Source organism: Marmota marmota, unplaced genomic scaffold (genome assembly GCF_001458135.2).
Source record: "Marmota marmota marmota unplaced genomic scaffold, marMar, whole genome shotgun sequence".
NCBI lineage: Eukaryota > Metazoa > Chordata > Mammalia > Rodentia > Sciuridae > Marmota > Marmota marmota.
Window position 1 is genome coordinate 40,749,023 of NW_025999977.1, and position 16,814 is coordinate 40,765,836.

At 59.1% G+C, this 16,814-nt stretch overlaps 1 protein-coding gene and 1 long non-coding RNA gene across 10 annotated transcripts in view; one reads left to right on the top strand and one right to left on the bottom strand.

Moving 5' to 3' along the window:
* Otof (otoferlin) overlaps nt 1-16,814 on the top strand; it is an 88,465-nt gene that overhangs the window by 67,675 nt on the left and 3,976 nt on the right. For 4 of the 9 annotated variants that reach the window (XM_015479892.2, XM_048804685.1, XM_015479894.2 and 1 more), the window contains 31 exons: nt 747-933; nt 1,222-1,408; nt 1,605-1,828; nt 2,280-2,388; nt 2,868-3,048; nt 3,128-3,248; nt 3,751-3,851; nt 3,975-4,065; nt 4,206-4,322; nt 4,523-4,675; nt 5,007-5,196; nt 5,277-5,401; nt 5,761-5,895; nt 6,602-6,763; nt 6,966-7,085; nt 7,531-7,692; nt 7,813-7,975; nt 8,451-8,581; nt 9,358-9,387; nt 9,725-9,856; nt 10,251-10,317; nt 11,113-11,243; nt 11,327-11,461; nt 11,681-11,818; nt 12,096-12,223; nt 12,373-12,543; nt 13,152-13,312; nt 14,049-14,191; nt 14,526-14,614; nt 15,997-16,095; nt 16,231-16,472. In XM_015479892.2, coding sequence (XP_015335378.1) covers nt 747-933; nt 1,222-1,408; nt 1,605-1,828; nt 2,280-2,388; nt 2,868-3,048; nt 3,128-3,248; nt 3,751-3,851; nt 3,975-4,065; nt 4,206-4,322; nt 4,523-4,675; nt 5,007-5,196; nt 5,277-5,401; nt 5,761-5,895; nt 6,602-6,763; nt 6,966-7,085; nt 7,531-7,692; nt 7,813-7,975; nt 8,451-8,581; nt 9,358-9,387; nt 9,725-9,856; nt 10,251-10,317; nt 11,113-11,243; nt 11,327-11,461; nt 11,681-11,818; nt 12,096-12,223; nt 12,373-12,543; nt 13,152-13,312; nt 14,049-14,191; nt 14,526-14,614; nt 15,997-16,095; nt 16,231-16,472 — 4,325 coding nt within the window. The remainder of the gene's footprint in view (nt 1-746; nt 934-1,221; nt 1,409-1,604; nt 1,829-2,279; nt 2,389-2,867; nt 3,049-3,127; nt 3,249-3,750; nt 3,852-3,974; nt 4,066-4,205; nt 4,323-4,522; nt 4,676-5,006; nt 5,197-5,276; nt 5,402-5,760; nt 5,896-6,601; nt 6,764-6,965; nt 7,086-7,530; nt 7,693-7,812; nt 7,976-8,450; nt 8,582-9,357; nt 9,388-9,724; nt 9,857-10,250; nt 10,318-11,112; nt 11,244-11,326; nt 11,462-11,680; nt 11,819-12,095; nt 12,224-12,372; nt 12,544-13,151; nt 13,313-14,048; nt 14,192-14,525; nt 14,615-15,996; nt 16,096-16,230; nt 16,473-16,814) is intronic. The other 5 variants (XM_015479895.2, XM_015479897.2, XM_048804686.1 and 2 more) reach the window with 2 other exon arrangements.
* LOC125617225 lies at nt 113-16,280 on the bottom strand. The gene is made up of 3 exons (XR_007348150.1): nt 16,145-16,280; nt 814-1,009; nt 113-353 (listed from the first exon to the last, which is right to left on the bottom strand). It is a non-coding gene; the product is annotated as an uncharacterized LOC125617225 (long non-coding RNA).

Below are 16,814 nucleotides of genomic sequence, written 5' to 3' on the forward strand. Positions count from 1 at the left end.
TCCCGGCGTGGACTCCACCCAGAGTTCTCACGTCCACCTCCCTTACCCTTGTTCCCACCAGGTACCCCACACAGGAGGGCCTGGGGCAGGGCAGGAGCAGGGTTGAGGGAGGAGTGCTTTGAAGGTGCTTTCACTACAGACTTCCAACTCTGAGGAATTCTGTAGGAAGAGTAGACGCTGGCAGACCAACTTCCAGAAGCTGCCAGGTCAGGAGGGCGCTAGCACCCTCCTGGGAGAGTCCATGTGGTGTGCCAGCTGCCAGCAGCAGAGAGAGGCTTTTGAGAAACATTCTGGGACCTCAGCTGCCTCCGTGGGAAAGAGGGCAGGGATCCGGTGATTCGTGTCTTCCTGGGCTGGGGAAGGAAGAGCAGCTACTTGTGAGGTTTCGTTCTGGGGGACGAAGACTATGGCATGAGGCTGTGCAAATTGATAATAGTACTCAGATTGGCGCCCCGCTCTGTGACAAAGTGTTCCCATATTGTAACCTGTTTGAGCCTATTATATTGTTTTCGGGGAGGTGAATTTTATTGCCCTCACTCTGAGGAAACTGAGGCTCAGTGTGATGGGAAATTTGCCCTGCTTCCCACAGTCAGCGGGTGCCATGAACTCCGGTGTCTTCAATCTGCATCTGGGCCCTCTCAGCTGTCCTTCACAGATTGGGCCAGACCCCAGGGTAGGCAGATGCTAGGGTAGGAGGTGGGGGCCCTGGACCTGGCCACCATGGCCCTGGCTGGATGTGCCGGCAGGAACTTGCTGCTCCCTGAGGGGGTGCCCGCAGAACGCCAGTGGGCCCGGTTCTACGTAAAAATTTACCGTGCGGAGGGGCTGCCCCGAATGAACACGAGCCTCATGGCCAATGTGAAGAAGGCTTTCATCGGTGAAAACAAGGACCTCGTCGACCCCTACGTGCAAGTCTTCTTTGCTGGCCAGAAGGTACGAGGGTATGTGGTGCAGGAGGTTGCGGCTGGGAGTGACAGGTGTCAGAAGGGCAGGTGATGGACATGGTGGCCTGGGAAAGACACGAGGTGAAATCTGGAGCCTCCAGCTCAGGCTGGAAGGTGAGGTCAGTCTGGGAATGGTCTTGGCCATGGATGGTGCTCAGAGAATCCTCAGGCCAAGAGCCTGGGGGAGGCGAGTCTGAGAGGCTGGGGACACACACACACACACACACACACACACACACACACACCCTAGCCCTCACCCCTCACGCCTTCCCACCAGGGCAAGACTTCGGTGCAGAAAAGCAGCTATGAGCCCCTGTGGAACGAGCAGGTCATCTTCACAGACCTGTTCCCCCCACTCTGCAAACGCATGAAGGTGCAGATCCGAGACTCCGACAAGGTCAACGACGTGGCCATCGGCACCCACTTCATCGACCTGCGCAAGATTTCCAACGATGGAGACAGAGGTTGGCAATGGGAGCCCAGTTGTATTAGGGGTGGGGGCACAAAAGGAAGGAGTAAAGAGACCCTCTCCTCATACCACCCCTGACATCCCGACCCCAGCCTGACAGGGCCTTGTGTGTAGCCCCTGCCTCAAGGAAGAGGGGAAAGTCACGACCCACTCAGTGACCCGGTCCCTCCTCCTTGTCCTTGCTGCCGCAGGCTTCCTGCCCACGCTGGGCCCGGCCTGGGTGAACATGTACGGCTCCACACGCAACTACACGCTGCTGGACGAGCACCAGGACCTGAACGAGGGCCTGGGGGAGGGCGTGTCCTTCCGTGCCCGCCTGATGCTGGCCTTGGCTGTGGAGATCCTGGACACCTCCAACCCCGAGCTCACCAGCTCCACAGAGGTGCAGGTGGAGCAGGCCACGCCTGTCTCAGAGGTGAGGCCCCTGGGGCTGTGCTGCCCTCAGGGCCCCCAGTTCAGCTCCCATCCCACCCTGGAAGCCTGAGTCCTCGAGGGCCCGACCCCAGAATGAGACCTCTGTCTCTTCCAGCTAGGCAGGCCTCTGTCTCTAGGGAGGAGAGGCCTTCATGTGGCCCCTCAGCAGGACCTCGGTCCTCTCTTCCACTTGCCTATACTCTTCTCAGAGGTGCCCCCATGGCCACCATCTCCCAAGATGGTGCCTCGTGTCTGTCCCTCTTCCCGGTCATGTCAGCTCTTCTCCAGGACCATCGAGGCCGAGGGCTTTAAGGTCTGGGCTGCTAACCCCAAAACTAGGTAGGATGCCCTCCATCAGCCCAAAGGGCCAGTCTAGGTCCTGTTGGAAGGAGGCCAGCCCAGGCCATTGCCCCACTGAGGTTTAGCGGTGGTTTGAACTACCTCCCGCACAGAGCTGCACAGGGAAAATGGAAGAATTCTTTCTATTTGGAGCCTTCCTGGAGGCCTCAATGATCGACAGGAAAAACGGAGACAAACCAGTCACCTTTGAGGTGACCATAGGTGAGTGCTGTGCTTACAGAGGGAGGGTCTTCAGGCCGAGGGGCTGCTGGTGGTAACTGTTGGACCCTGCACCCTGACCCCTGGACACAGGCAACATCAACCTCTTTCCCCTGAGTGTCCGCAGGCACCCACACAGCACCTCTGTGGGAGTGTACTTGTTCCCCAGAGGGGCCAACCTTCACTCCACCTTGAGGGCTGGCCTGAATCTGGGATAAGGAAAAGAAAGCAGGACAGGCTACTGGGGGCTAGAGAGGAAGAGTGGGGACCCAGGCCATGTCCTAGGCTGGACCTCATGCTCAGTCAACATCAGGGCTGTCAGCAAGATCCGGGCGACATGGGGATCTTTCTCTGGCTAATGCTCTGTCCTATCTGAGCCCCATTCTCTGACTTTGCCTCTTCCTAAAGAAACACCTAGACTGGACAACTGTTGGGGCCTGGTAGGGAAAGCATTCTCCTCTGATGCCCCATTCTGTGTCCAGGCAACTATGGGAACGAAGTTGACGGCCTATCACGACCCCAGCGGCCTCGGCCCCGAAAGGAACCCGGGGACGAGGAGGAAGTAGACCTGATCCAGAACTCCAGTGACGATGAGGGTGATGATGGCGGGGACCTGGCCTCAGTGTCCTCCACACCGCCCATGCGGCCCCAGATCACAGATAGGTGGGCTCACCCTCCTGTGGCCTGGTCCTCTCACTTCCTGTGGCCCTGGGCCTCAACCTTCCCACACCTCCCATTCCAGGAACTACTTCCATCTGCCCTATCTGGAGCGCAAGCCCTGCATCTACATCAAGAGCTGGTGGCCAGACCAGCGCCGCCGCCTCTACAACGCCAACATCATGGACCACATCGCTGACAAGCTGGTCAGGGCCAGGCCGGGGCTGGGAGTCCTAGGGAATGGGTGTGTCTGAAGGGCTCTCCTAGAGGTCTGCCCAGAGGCTTGCCATGTGGCAGAGTGAGGGGCTGCAGGAATGGCCCCAGTAAGACCTCTGACCACGTCCTGTCCTAAGTCCCAGAACTCTGGAAGAGAGTCTAAGAAGCCTGGCCCCTCCAGGCCTGGGGTTCCCTGGGGGCAGCTAGGCAGGCCTCTGTCTTAATGAAGTAGGCATCTCTCCAACCTTGAGTCCTGTACAACCCACTAAGGTCACAGCCAGAGGTGACTTCTTCCTTCAGGAACTGAGGTCCCCAGGTTCTACAGAAGAACCTGGGGAGTTGGCTGCTTCCTCTTGACGAATAAGGAATGGCCCTAGTGAGAGATCCCAGGTCACTAGGTCCTTCTTCCTCCCTGATGAACATGGAGGAGACGTTTGGGAGGCCAAGGGGGTGGGCTATGGCCCAGCATGAGCCCACCCCCCTGGTTCCCAGGAAGAAGGACTGAATGACGTGCAGGAGATGATCAAAACGGAGAAGTCCTATCCTGAGCGCCGCCTGCGGGGAGTCCTGGAGGAGCTCAGCTGTGGCTGCCAGTGAGTGGGCAAAGGGGCGGCAGAAGGGGTGGGCACAGGGTTACCGGACAGAGGGGACCCAGGCCAGGCCTGGGCAGAGGAGGAAGTGCCTGTGGGCTAAGCCCTGGCTCCTTCCCTTCCCAGCCGCTTCCTCTCCCTCGCTGACAAGGACCAGGGCCACTCGTCATGCACCAGGCTCGATCGGGAGCGCCTCAAGTCCTGCATGAGGGAGCTGGTAAGGATGTGCTGGACCCCAGGGTTGGAGGAAGGCTCTTGCAGTAAAAAGGGGACATCTGCCTCTGAGGTCACAGCCCCCTTGGTCATGGCCCCAACAGTGCCCCAACAGCGATCTCCCCCTGCACCTCTTCCCCACAGGAGAGCATGGGGCAGCAGGCCAGGAGCCTGCGCGCTCAGGTGAAGCGGCACACGGTGCGTGACAAGCTGAGACTGTGCCAGAACTTCCTACAGAAGCTGCGCTTCCTAGCAGACGAGGTGCATGGCCTGCAGGGAGGACAGGGGATGCACAGGAAGGGGTGGGCCAGACTCCCTGTGCAGCCCCTCCAGCTCAGGCTTGGGGTCCTTCCCTCCAAGGCCCCTTCTTCGTCCAGGTCCAACCCCCAGGCCAGGCAGGCTGAGGGGCCAGAGTGGAGAAGGTCCTTCTCCCTGACCCCCCTGCCCTTCCCCTGCCATAGCCCCAGCACAGCATCCCTGACGTCTTCGTCTGGATGATGAGCAGCAACAAGCGGGTCGCCTATGCCCGGGTGCCCTCCAAGGACCTGCTCTTCTCCATTGTGGAGGAGGAGCTGGGCAAGGACTGTGCCAAGGTCAAGACACTCTTCCTCAAGGTGCCACAGGGATGGGACTTGGGTCGGGGGAGGTTGGATCCCACTAAGGGTCCCACCCACATCCATCAGTCCTGAACTGATTGCATAGAACCCTCTACTAACTCGTGTTCAGAAAAGGGCTGGAAAGAGAGCGAGGGGGCAGAGGGAGCTGTGCTGGGGTCCCCACCGGGCCCATACCCTCTGTCCCCACCCCATCCCAGCCAGTGGGATGGCTGCGAAGGGCAGGCACAGCTCTGACCGAGGCCTCCATCAGCCCTCCTTCCCTGCTCCTACCCCTCCTGGTGGGTCCTGGCATTGGCCAGACTCCTGGTGACCCCAATCCTGCCCCCAGCTGCCAGGGAAGCGGGGCTTCGGCTCAGCAGGCTGGACAGTGCAGGCCAAGCTGGAGCTCTACCTGTGGCTGGGCCTCAGCAAGCAGCGGAAGGACTTCCTGTGTGGCCTGCCCTGTGGCTTCGAAGAGGTCAAGGCGGCCCAGGGCCTGGGACTTCACCCCTTCCCGCCCATCAGCCTGGTCTACACCAGTGAGTGAGGACACCTCGCCTGGTGGGCCCCTCTCAGCCAGGAGGGGCTATGCCAGGCCTCAGCCTCCTCTTCTCCACAGAGAAGCAGGCCTTCCAGCTCCGAGCTCACATGTACCAGGCCCGCAGCCTCTTTGCCGCGGACAGCAGTGGTCTTTCTGATCCCTTCGCCCGCGTCTTCTTCATCAACCAGAGCCAGTGCACGGAGGTGAGGGCCTGTGGGGGACATGCCCATAGGAGTGTGATTGTCCCTGATACTTGACCTTCCCCATCTGGAAAGAGCACTGGAGGCCTCTGAGTTGTGGGCCCAGAGAGCAGGTCTACTAGCACCCAGGCTCCTTAGACCTGCAGGCCCAGGTCACACAGGCTAGGACTACAGCTTTGAGGTTGCATCCACAAGGCAGAGAAGACAGGAAGACTTTGTCAGGGCTCTGGAGGCAGACCTCATATTCGCCTTGATTTTAAGATTTCTGACATTCCTGCTCCTGGCTTCCCCGGAATCCCTGACTAGGAATGGTGTCAGCCACTCACTATCACCTGTTCCCTGTCTCCCACCCCATGCCGCAGGTGCTGAATGAGACACTGTGTCCCACCTGGGATCAGATGCTGGTGTTTGACAACCTGGAGCTGTATGGAGAAGCCCAGGAGTTGCGGGATGATCCCCCCATCATTGTCATTGAAATCTATGACCAGGACAGCATGGTATAAGTGGGTGTTGGCACCAGGGACCCCAGCAACACCACACCTCCCCCCTGGTCCCCTGCACTCAACCTGCTGGCCTCCTCCCCACTCCCTCCTGGGCTGGTGCTGGCTGGGAAGCTGGCATCTGGGCTGCTGACCAGTCCCTCCGGGTGCCTCCTGCCCACCCGTTGCAGCCTAACCTTTCCCAACACTGAGCCTCTGGGATCTCAGGAGTCAGGCCAGGGCATCCTCACCTCCCAGCACAGACATACAGAGCCCAACATCCTCAGGAGATGAGCCGGAAAGTTCTACTGTCACCGCAGGGCCCTTGACCCCCTGCCCACACCTATCAGTCTGTACAGCCTTTAGCTTTCCATGGTGTGGGGGGCTGGGGGGACCTGGAGTGGGGAGTAAAGGATTGGGATGACCCCCCAAGAGTTGGGAAGCCACCAACTCTTCCTACAAACCACCTCATCCATTGAGGTGCCCCTAGAGAGCTCTGGACTAGAATAGAAGGACCTTATTTCTGGTCCTGAGTCCTGCATCTGCCATTCACTGCCTGGCCCTGAATAAGCCTTGGGTTGTCCCTGACACTTGACCTTCCCCATCTGGAAAGTGGGTGACCACACCTGCTCCTTACACCAACGCATGGCCAGTGGTAAGGACCAATGAGATGACAGATGTGAACACAAGTGCAAGAGGCCACCTGGGTTGTTTGTGTTGTCAGGGCAAAGCCGACTTCATGGGCCGGACCTTCGCCAAGCCCCTGGTGAAGATGGCAGATGAGGCGTACTGCCCACCCCGCTTCCCGCCCCAGCTCGAGTACTACCAGATCTACCGTGGCAACGCCACGGCCGGAGACCTACTGGCTGCCTTCGAGCTGCTGCAGGTGGGTCACAGGGGATAGGGCTCAGTCTGGGGCTTCCCTCCTCCCCATGCTGCTGTGAGCCAGTGGGACCAAAGCAGGGGGTGTGGTTCTCAGGGGCGTGGGGCCATTTGGCCATCCTTATCTCCCCTGATCTCAACTCCTGGGGAAAAAGACTCCTCTCCCTGGACTCCCCAGCATGTGACCTATGACCCCCATTCCTCAGATTGGACCGGCAGGAAAAGCCGACCTGCCCCCCATCAATGGCCCAGTGGACGTGGACCGAGGGCCCATCATGCCTGTGCCTGTGGGCATCCGGCCCGTGCTCAGCAAGTACCGGGTAGAGGTGCGCAGGGCCTCTCTGGTCCCTCCCTGGCACTCCCTGTGTCTTCCACCTGGCTTTCTTGTTCCCTCTCATTCTCTCCACTGAGAAAGTGCACGTTCCTCTGCAGACAGCAAACCCTGGTGCCTGAGAGGGGAAGTGACTTGCCCAAGGTCACCCCGGGAGCCAGCAGCAGACCCAGGTTCCCACCCCAGGCCAGTGCCTGCCTCCGTCTGACTGAGTCACACTGGGGCTCAGGGCCTATCCCAGCAGCACCCCTGTCGGCTCCACCCTCGATCCTCCACACCTCCACTGTGAGGCCCCACCTCACCTCATCAGTTCTCCTGGCACTGTCCCTGCCCACTGAAATCTGTCCTCTGCTGCCTACGGCCAGGTTCCTTCTCAGGAGACCCCGCCACCCACGGCTGCGGCCTGGACTGAGCAGCGCTCCTCCCCAACCCTCTCCCAGGTGCTGTTCTGGGGCCTTCGGGACCTGAAACGGGTGAACCTGGCCCAGGTGGACCGACCGCGGGTGGACATCGAGTGTGCAGGGAAGGGGGTGCAGTCATCCCTGATCCACAATTACAAGAAGAACCCCAACTTCAACACCCTGGTCAAGTGGTTTGAAGTGGTAAGCACAGGCCCAGACAACGGAGGGCAGAGCTGGCGATGGAGCTGGTGTGGCTCCACCTGGTGGGGTTCCTCTGCCCCCTTCTCTGAGGTTCAGGCTCTGTGTCACCAACACCCCCAGGACCTGCCAGAGAATGAACTACTGCACCCGCCCCTGAACATCCGCGTGGTGGACTGTCGCGCCTTCGGCCGCTACACATTGGTGGGCTCTCACGCCGTCAGCTCCCTGCGGCGCTTCATCTACCGGCCCCGGGACGGCTCGGCCCCCAGCTGGAACAGCACGGGTATGGCCACGTCTGGGCCCGAAGCCTGGCTCGGCCCCCAGAAGGGCTGCTGCTCTCAGCCCCTGCAAGCAGCCACCAGTGTTATATCCCATGGTCCTGTGGGAGGGCAGGAAGGCGGGCCCTGTCCTGGATGCCAAGAAAGCCTGCCCAGGGCTGCCCCTCACTCTGGAACCGAGTAGGCCAGCCCTGGAAAGGCCCCAGAGGGCCTGAGAGCAGATGTCCTCCTCCACTGGATGGAGGAGACCCAGGCCCTCCCTCCTGGTCCAGCCTCCACTCTGCTGCTGGGCCTCCAGAAGCTCGCCCTTCTTTCTGGCTCACTTTCTCCCTCCTTATTCCCATCTTTGTCCCTTCAACTATCCTGTCCCTCCTCTCCCCACAGAAAGTTCCAGACTCAATCTCAGGCACCCGCTCTTCTGCCTCTCTGACTCTCACTGTTCTTCCTGCGCCTCCTCTGTCTGTCTGTCTCCCTGTCCAGTGAGGCATCTCCAGGGCTACCATGGGCTATGCAATGGGGGACCCTTCTCTTGCCCCACAGGGGAGGTTGTGGTGAGCATGGAACCAGAGGTGCCCATCAAGAAACTGGAGACCATGGTGAAGCTGGACGCGGTAAGGCAGCCCCAGACTGTCCTTGAACTTGTGACACACTCATGAGCCAGGCTGCTTCACCCTGAGAGAACAGCATTAGGTCACTCCTCTTTCAGTGAGGAGTGTGGTTATCAAGGGCCAACCCGACTGTACAGGCAACTCCACCCTAGCCCTGTCCTGGCATACGTGTGTGCAAGCTTGGCAGGGGAGGGTACGGGAGTGGGGGTGGGGGTGCAAGTTCAAGAACAGAGAGAGCATTAGTAGTGTGAGGTGATAACCTGCAGTCATTTGTACTCCAGCACATGCACCCTAGGCAATGGATTCCTTGTGAAAGCACCCGTGTCCTTCCTTCCAGGAGCCTGGTTTTCCCTCCAAGCCATTTCTAAAACACCCTACAGGCCTGGGCTGGGAAGGATTCCAAGTGGAAACTCCTTATTCCTCTTGGCTTTAGGATGCAGCCAGTTTTAAACTACTGGTGCCTCTTGCCACTGTGCAGACTTGGTGGTGCCCACATTAGTCATTTGTAAAAGCCCCCCGGCTGATCCCAGCGTGCAGCCAGGGCTAGAGCCAGCGTCCCAGAGGGCCTGAGGAAATCCTCCAAGCAGGCCCCAGCAGACTCACCAGGCAGTGTGCTCTCGGGGACGAGGGGCTCATAGCACACCGCGAGCTTCCATTCCTGCATGCACCCTCTGGGCTCCCATCTGTCCCTCTCCTCCACACTTCCTGGGGGGAGCTGCTGCCTGCCCCTTCAGGCCGCAGTGGCTAATCCTGTCCTGTCTCCTGGTTCCCCTCTGCAGACTTCTGATGCCATCATCAAGGTGGATGTGGTGAGTGTGGGGGCCATGCAGGTGCCCTGGGGCCAAAGGACCTACGCTAGTGTCAGCTGTCAGGCCAGAGGGCCCTGCCTCAGGGACCGAGCCATCCCCTGAACCTGAGCGCCAACTACTGCCTCACCCTCATGGTCCTCACAGGGTTGTGGCCCCCTCCCCTACAAAACTCAGCCCTGTCTCTTTGACATGGGTGGCCCCATAGAGCCACATGGGGGCCAGGGCTTTTCAAGAGCAGATGGCTGGAGTGGGAGGGGACCCTCTGGGTCATCCAAGGTTCTGGGAAAGAGCAGGGAGCAGGGGAGCCCACAGGCCTGTAGACCTAGGCAACCCTCAGGCTGAAGAGGAGAAGAAGAAGAAGAAGAAGAAGAAGAAAGGCACCGCGGAGGAGCCGGAGGAAGAGGAGCCAGACGAGAGCATGCTGGACTGGTGGTCCAAGTACTTTGCCTCCATCGACACCATGAAGGAGGTGAGGCTCTGGCATGGCTGGGGGTGAGGAGGAACGGGCGGCCTGCTCACACCCCGTCCAGAGTCCAGATCCCCTCCCGCTTCCCCCAGAGCTGGCTCCCCTGCCCTCCGAGTTGGAGTCCCCTGAGAACTCACCTTTTCCGAGCTGGTAGTCCAGTCTGCCCCCACCCCGCCCCTGCTGGCTTGGTTTCCTCTTGTCCTCATTCAATTATCCCACAAACGTCTCTGCAGTCTTAGATAATCCAGACACTGTGGGAGCCCAAAGATAAGATGCCCCACGTGCCCTGAGGAACCTCAGTCACTGGGCAGAAGGGACGTGTACCTTACAGTACTGTGTGGTAGCCAAGGCAAATGGAGCCCCAGGGAGGCAGGGGTGTCACTCTTTCTTTTGGCAGCAACTTCGACAACAAGAGGTCTCAGGGATTGACGTGGAGGACAAGGAGGAGATGGACAGCTCAGAGGGTGAGCCCTGTACCCTGGCCTGCTGCCTCCCGTCCCCAGCTAGGCTGCCCGCCTGCCTGCTCACCAGCGGCTTCGCCTTCCCCCTCCCACAGGCCCTCACAGTCTCCTAGCCTGGGCAGATCACTGGGAGTCCCTAGGTGCCAGGCAGCAGGTGAAGCCCCTTATCTGGAGTAGTTTTTGCTCTGACCAGTTCAGCAACGACAGTGGTGGGCAACCATTTAAAGCCACAGAGTATCAGCGCGAGCAGGAACTTCACAGCCACCTCACCCAGCATTTTCCAGACAGTATGGATGAGGATTCTGAAGGGAAGAGAGGGTTCTGTGGTCAAATTGGTTCAGGAACGGCTGGTTTAAACATGTTCCTTGGGTTTCAACAGAGCCTTTAAAATGCAAACACTGTAATTCTCTAATAGGAAGATATTATATAAAATCTTCTCCCACTGAGCCCACCACAACACCCTTTCTTCCAAAGCCGCCAACTGCAACTTGATGTTCCACTGGATGCAGTTTGGCACCTTGTTGATACCAGGGGCAGGTTAAGCGCAGCTGGAGGGGGATGAGGGGGCCCAGAGCCACTCAGCAGCAGGCCTCTGACTCCAGACCCGGCCTCCTTCCTGGCCCCACTCTGCCAAATGGCACAACCGTAGTCTGTGTTCCCCGGGCTTGGCCTAGTGTCGAGGACCGTGAGACAGGAAATGAAATCATGAAGAGAGGAGCGGCGACGCTGGTTCTTGTCTGCTCACTTCGGCCCTGCCTCCCCTAAGCTCACTGAGCTCTCCTCTCTGCTTCTGGCCAGGCCTAAAGGGGCCAATGAAGGGCAAGGAGAAGGCAAGGGCTGCAAAGGAGGAGAAGAAGAAGAGAACCCAGGGCCCCGGCCAAGGGTCTGAGGCACCAGAGAAAAAGAAACCCAAGATTGATGAGCTGAAGGTGAGGCTCTGGGGCCCACCCTGCCAGGGAGCGGGGGAGGTGGCGGACAGGCATCGGGCCCTGACGGCCTGGCCCCGGCCCAGGTGTACCCCAAGGAGCTGGAGTCAGAGTTCGATAACTTTGAGGACTGGCTGCACACCTTCAACCTGCTGCGGGGCAAGACGGGGGACGATGAGGACGGATCCACCGAGGAAGAGCGCACTGTGGGCCGGTTCAAGGTCAGGCGAGGAGCACGGCCAGCCCTGGAGCCTCCCACCTCCTCAAGTTCTCTCTGGTCGCCTCACCACTGCCCTAGCCACTCCTTCCAGAACCCCTGGCCCTCCCCTCGGTCCAGCAGCTTAAGACCCTCCCACAGTAACTGGCCGCTGGTTGTTTGGATGCCACCCCTGCCGACATCCAGGCCAACCCTGACCTGGGCCCCTCTTGCCTCTCCCCAGGGCTCCCTCTGTGTGTACAAAGTGCCACTCCCAGAGGATGTTTCCAGGGAAGCGGGTTACGATCCCACCTACGGCATGTTCCAGGGCATCCCGAGCAATGACCCCATCAACGTGCTGGTCCGAATCTATGTGGTCCGGGTGAGGCCCCCTTTGCACCCCCAGCCCTGCAAGTCCTCCTGCCCCGGAGGAACCGGAGCCGCTGGAGACTGACAGTCCTGAGTGGGAGGCACCTGGGGATCATCTGGCCTAGAAGAGGAAGTCAAGGCCCAGGGAAGGGCAGCAACTTGCCTAGGGCCACACAGCGAGTCCCCTGACTGGTCCAGTGCTCCTGCCCCGCCTTCAACATCATGGGACCCTCAGGGAGCAGGGCAGAGGCGCCCAGGACCCTCCTCAAGCAGCACCCTCCCCACCCCAGGCCACAGACCTGCACCCTGCTGACATCAACGGCAAGGCTGACCCCTACATTGCCGTCCGGCTGGGCAAGACTGACATCCGTGACAAAGAGAACTACATCTCCAAGCAGCTCAACCCGGTCTTTGGGAAGTAAGGCGCCTCATGCCCTGGCTTGGCCTCACTCCCAGCCCAGGCCTGTAGGGTGTTTTAGAAATGGCTTGGAGGGAAAACCAGGCTCCTGGAAGGAAGGACACGGGTGCTTTCACAAGGAATCCATTGCCTNCCCCCCCCCCCGCCAGGTCCTTCGACATCGAGGCCTCCTTCCCCATGGAATCCATGCTGACAGTGGCTGTGTACGACTGGGATCTTGTGGGCACCGACGACCTCATTGGGGAAACCAAGATCGACCTGGAGAACCGCTTCTACAGCAAGCACCGCGCCACCTGTGGGATCGCCCACACCTACTCCATGTGCGAGGGGCAGGGCGGGGTGCTGGGGGCGGGCAGGCCTGCTGCACCTGACCCTGAAACAAGACTCAGAGGTGGAGATTTGGGAATGTAGACATACTATGGTTTCCATCCCAGGCCAGCGCTTCTCCCCTAAAGGATCTGGGTATAGCCTCAGGGGCCAGGTCTGCAGATTCCAAGGCAAGGAGAGGGCCAGGGGATTCCAGGACAGAGAAGTCAGAGCAAGGAGAAAAGAGTGAACTAGGGAAGGGGGTGAGACAGCCAAGGAGGAGAGGAAGAGTCCTCTGGGGATCTGAATCAGCCTTTGACCTTTAAAGGCTGTGTGACCCTAATCAAGCCCCTTAACCTCTCTGGTTACCAGTTTCCTCATGGGAGTCTTTAAGGTTCCAGGAGAGTAGGCACAGTGGGGCAATGCTTGGGGAACACTGAACACGTGGGCCAGTCTGAGCTAGGAGGGGCCAGGCTTCGGGAGCCATGGTATCTTGGGAGACCTGGAACCCTGGGCAGGCCCACCTGTTGACATGAGGCAACGATCCATTTTAGAGAACTGCCACCAGGGGATGGCCTAGTCCCAGTCAGAGCTCCTCAAGCCTGTGTGTCCCCTCCCACAGACATGGCTACAATATCTGGAGGGACCCTATGAAGCCAAGCCAGATCCTGACCCGCCTCTGTAAAGAGGGCAAAGTAGACGGCCCCCACTTTGGGCCCCCAGGGCGAGTGAAGGTGGCCAACCATGTGTTCACCGGGCCCTCTGAGATCGAGGATGAGAACGGTAAGCGGCCCTGCACCACACCTCCTGGCCCCTTTCAAGGTGGCTCCAAAGGCCATGAGGAACCCATGATGTCCTGTAAGGGGCTCTCAATGGTGTCCTTATCCACGTCTGGGCTTAGTGACCCTCCACTCCCACCCCAGAGCCCCCTCCTGTCTGCCCAGCCTCTGCCGTCCACCCCTGCACCCCGCTTTCCCACGAACTGCCTTCTCTAGCCCTGCTTGCACCCCTGTAGGCTAGAGAGATTGTCCCCATTCTGTAGATGAGCAAACCGAGACCCCACAGAGGGTGTGACTTGCCCAAGGTCACATGGCACTTTAGAGGCTTGAGGACGCGGGCACAGATGCCTCTGGCTCCAAGCCCTGGGCTGTCCTCACTCCTCTCCCATGAGGCACCTCCCAGAGAATCGGGAGGTAACTGTGCTGCCGACCTATGCCTGGGCCTCAGGTGCTGGGACAGGAGCGGCTTCTCCCCGCTCTGCTCCCTCTCACACGTAGCAGGATTGTTTGCTTAACCTCCCCAAACAGGGGACATCAAGGACACAGACCTTTCTGGGTCCTATGGAGTAGCTAAGATCTTGGGCAAGCCACCTCTGTGCCTCAGTTTCCCTAACAGTAAAATGGAGTTCGGTGACAGGGCTCACAGGCTCAGGGCTCTGTGCCCCTAAGACCCTGACCCCAGCACCGGTGCCTTGGTTCTGGGGAGGCCGGATGTGCAGTTGAACCACTGGTACCCATAGGTCAGAGGAAGCCCACGGATGAGCACGTGGCCCTGTCTGCCCTGAGGCACTGGGAGGACATCCCCCGCGTGGGCTGCCGCCTGGTGCCAGAACATGTGGAAACCAGGCCACTGCTGAACCCCGACAAGCCAGGAATAGAGCAGGTGATGCCTTCCTCGCCAGGATCAGGGCTTCCTGGGTATTTGGGATCAGTGAAGATCAAAATGGGCGCATGAAAGTAGAAGAGGGACCTCCTGCCACTCACTGCACTCCCCCAAATCTGGCAGGCACCCACCCACCAAGGCCAACTTGAATGGCCAGTGTCTTTGCTCAGAATGTCTCCCTCAGAAGCTGTGATTGGTTATTGGTGACATCATGGGAATTCCTGGCACCCAAAGATGGAAATTGATGACAGAACATGGGCTGGGAGGGTGAGGAAACTGTCGTTCCCAGAGGCAGAAGTCCCTGAGACATCTACCACGACCTTCTCTTCCTCAGGGTCGCCTGGAGCTATGGGTGGACATGTTCCCCATGGACATGCCAGCCCCTGGGACGCCTCTGGACATCTCCCCCAGGAAGCCCAAGAAGTGAGCTTCCTGGAGCCTTAACTACTCCCTTTTCTCCTTCCCACTGTGACCAGTACTTTCGGTTGGAGACACAGGCCCAGATGGCCTTGGTCAGTCCCCATTCCCTGGGTCTCAGGTGTGGCTAGACCTCCTGAGGGAGAAAAAGACTGACCCATGAGGTGTGGGGCCTGCTCTGGGTAGGTCCCCATTTGTTGGGACAGGGGAACACTCTCTACTCTGCTATGAGCGGGGGAGACGTGCCACACCCCAGCACCCCAGCACACGCCCATCCTTGCAAAGATGAGTCCAGTGGTAGACACACCCACTCACCCACTTCAGCACACACACAGCCCTCCCAGGGCACCCGCATGCGTGCCCACACGTGCACACGCATGTACAGGAAACAGAACCGCCGGGGGGCCTACTCTGCACAGAACCCACGAGGGCCTGTTCTGTACCCTTGCAGTCAGCTGCTGTCATGTCTTCTTTCAAGTCCAGAGAGGCAGGAGGAAGTGATACACTTCTGAGTCAGAAGCCAAGCACCTGCCTCTCCTAGTATACCCTGGCCAGGTCGCTTTGCCACCCTGGTCCTCAGTGTTCCCCTTTATAAGGTAGCAGGGTGAGCCTTGCCCACTTCTGACCTCCACAGTGGCCTGGGATTCAGGTCAGCTTCCTGGTTATATGAAGCTGCATAGAGACCCACACTCAGGGGCTCCCATTCTTCCAATGTTGCCATCTTGATTTCTTGATGATTTATTTAGCAAAGGGCCCTGCATTTCCATTCTGCACCAGCCCCAGCAAATTATGCAACCTGTTCTACCAGAAATATCCTCCAAGCCTGAGCCATGGGCATGCTATTCCAGGTCCTACCACAAGAGGGCAACCCAACCACTCCCATCCATTTTCAGTGGATGACTCAACCTCACTCTTGAAATATAAATGCCTCATTTATAATTACAGTTAAACCTCAAGGAGAAATTCTTCTTTGGAGACAGGACATAAGAATAACTAGAGTCTGTGGGTTTCCATCGCAGGCTTTTGGGCTTAAACTTCTCTTAAAACTGAAGAAGCTCTGATCTCTGGAGTCACATAGAGGTTGCTCCTGACTCTCCAGCCTCACTTCAGCGCCCCCACTCTCCTCTTTGCCCCTCTCTGTCCTTAGCCACCCTGTCCAGGAAGGAGTGTGTTCCAGCCTGACTGGACCTCCCCTGAGGCAGATGAGCATGTGCCTGGCTGATGTCCAGCTCACCTGGGCCCCACAAGACAGAGGCCTCCCTCTGGCCTCTGTTTGCTCTCCTGTCCACATGCCAGCCCAAGTCCCCAGGGTTTCTCTCACTGTCCAGCACGCACCCCGCCCTCATAACCCCCACCCAGGCTGCTGATCGGCCCTCCTCCCTGTGTAGGTACGAGCTGCGGGTCATCGTGTGGAACACGGACGAGGTGGTCCTGGAGGACGATGACTTCTTTACTGGCGAGAAGTCCAGTGACATTTTTGTCCGGGGGTGGGTGAGAGAGAACCCCGTGCTGGGGGGCTGAGCTGGGCAAGCCTACCTTCCAGAGAGAAGAAAAGGGGGCTGTGGGGGGGGTGAGGCCCCCCAGGGTATGGCCGCAGGTCTGGAGCACGTGGATCCTGGCAGGTGGCTCAAGGGTCAGCAGGAGGACAAGCAGGACACGGACGTCCACTATCACTCCCTCACTGGTGAGGGCAACTTCAACTGGCGCTACCTGTTCCCCTTCGACTACCTGGCAGCTGAGGAGAAAATCGTCATCTCTAAGAAGGAGTCCATGTTCTCCTGGGATGAGACTGAGTACAAGATCCCCGCGCGGCTCACCCTGCAGATCTGGGACGCTGACCACTTCTCAGCAGACGACTTCCTGGGTGCAGAGCAGGGCGGGGCCTAGCACCCAGAGCAGAGAGGCAGGGGTGGGAGAGGTTGGGATAGGTAAGCCCGGCTGCCCTTGTGTGGCCCGTGAGAGCAGAGAGATCAGACGGGGTTCCTGTCCCCCAAGAATCCACCTAACCACACATGGGACAGATGTCCCCAGGGTCATTACCAAGGCAGGCAAAGTGCTTTGGACACATCAAACAGTGGGCAGTAAATGCTGATGGAGGGATCAGCAAGGATCCCTAAGGGGGTCGGGAGACTTTACAAGGACTGTGACAGAGGGGAGGCCCAGGGGGTAGTGGGCGGCAGACACCAGGAGATGCCCACCAGGCTGA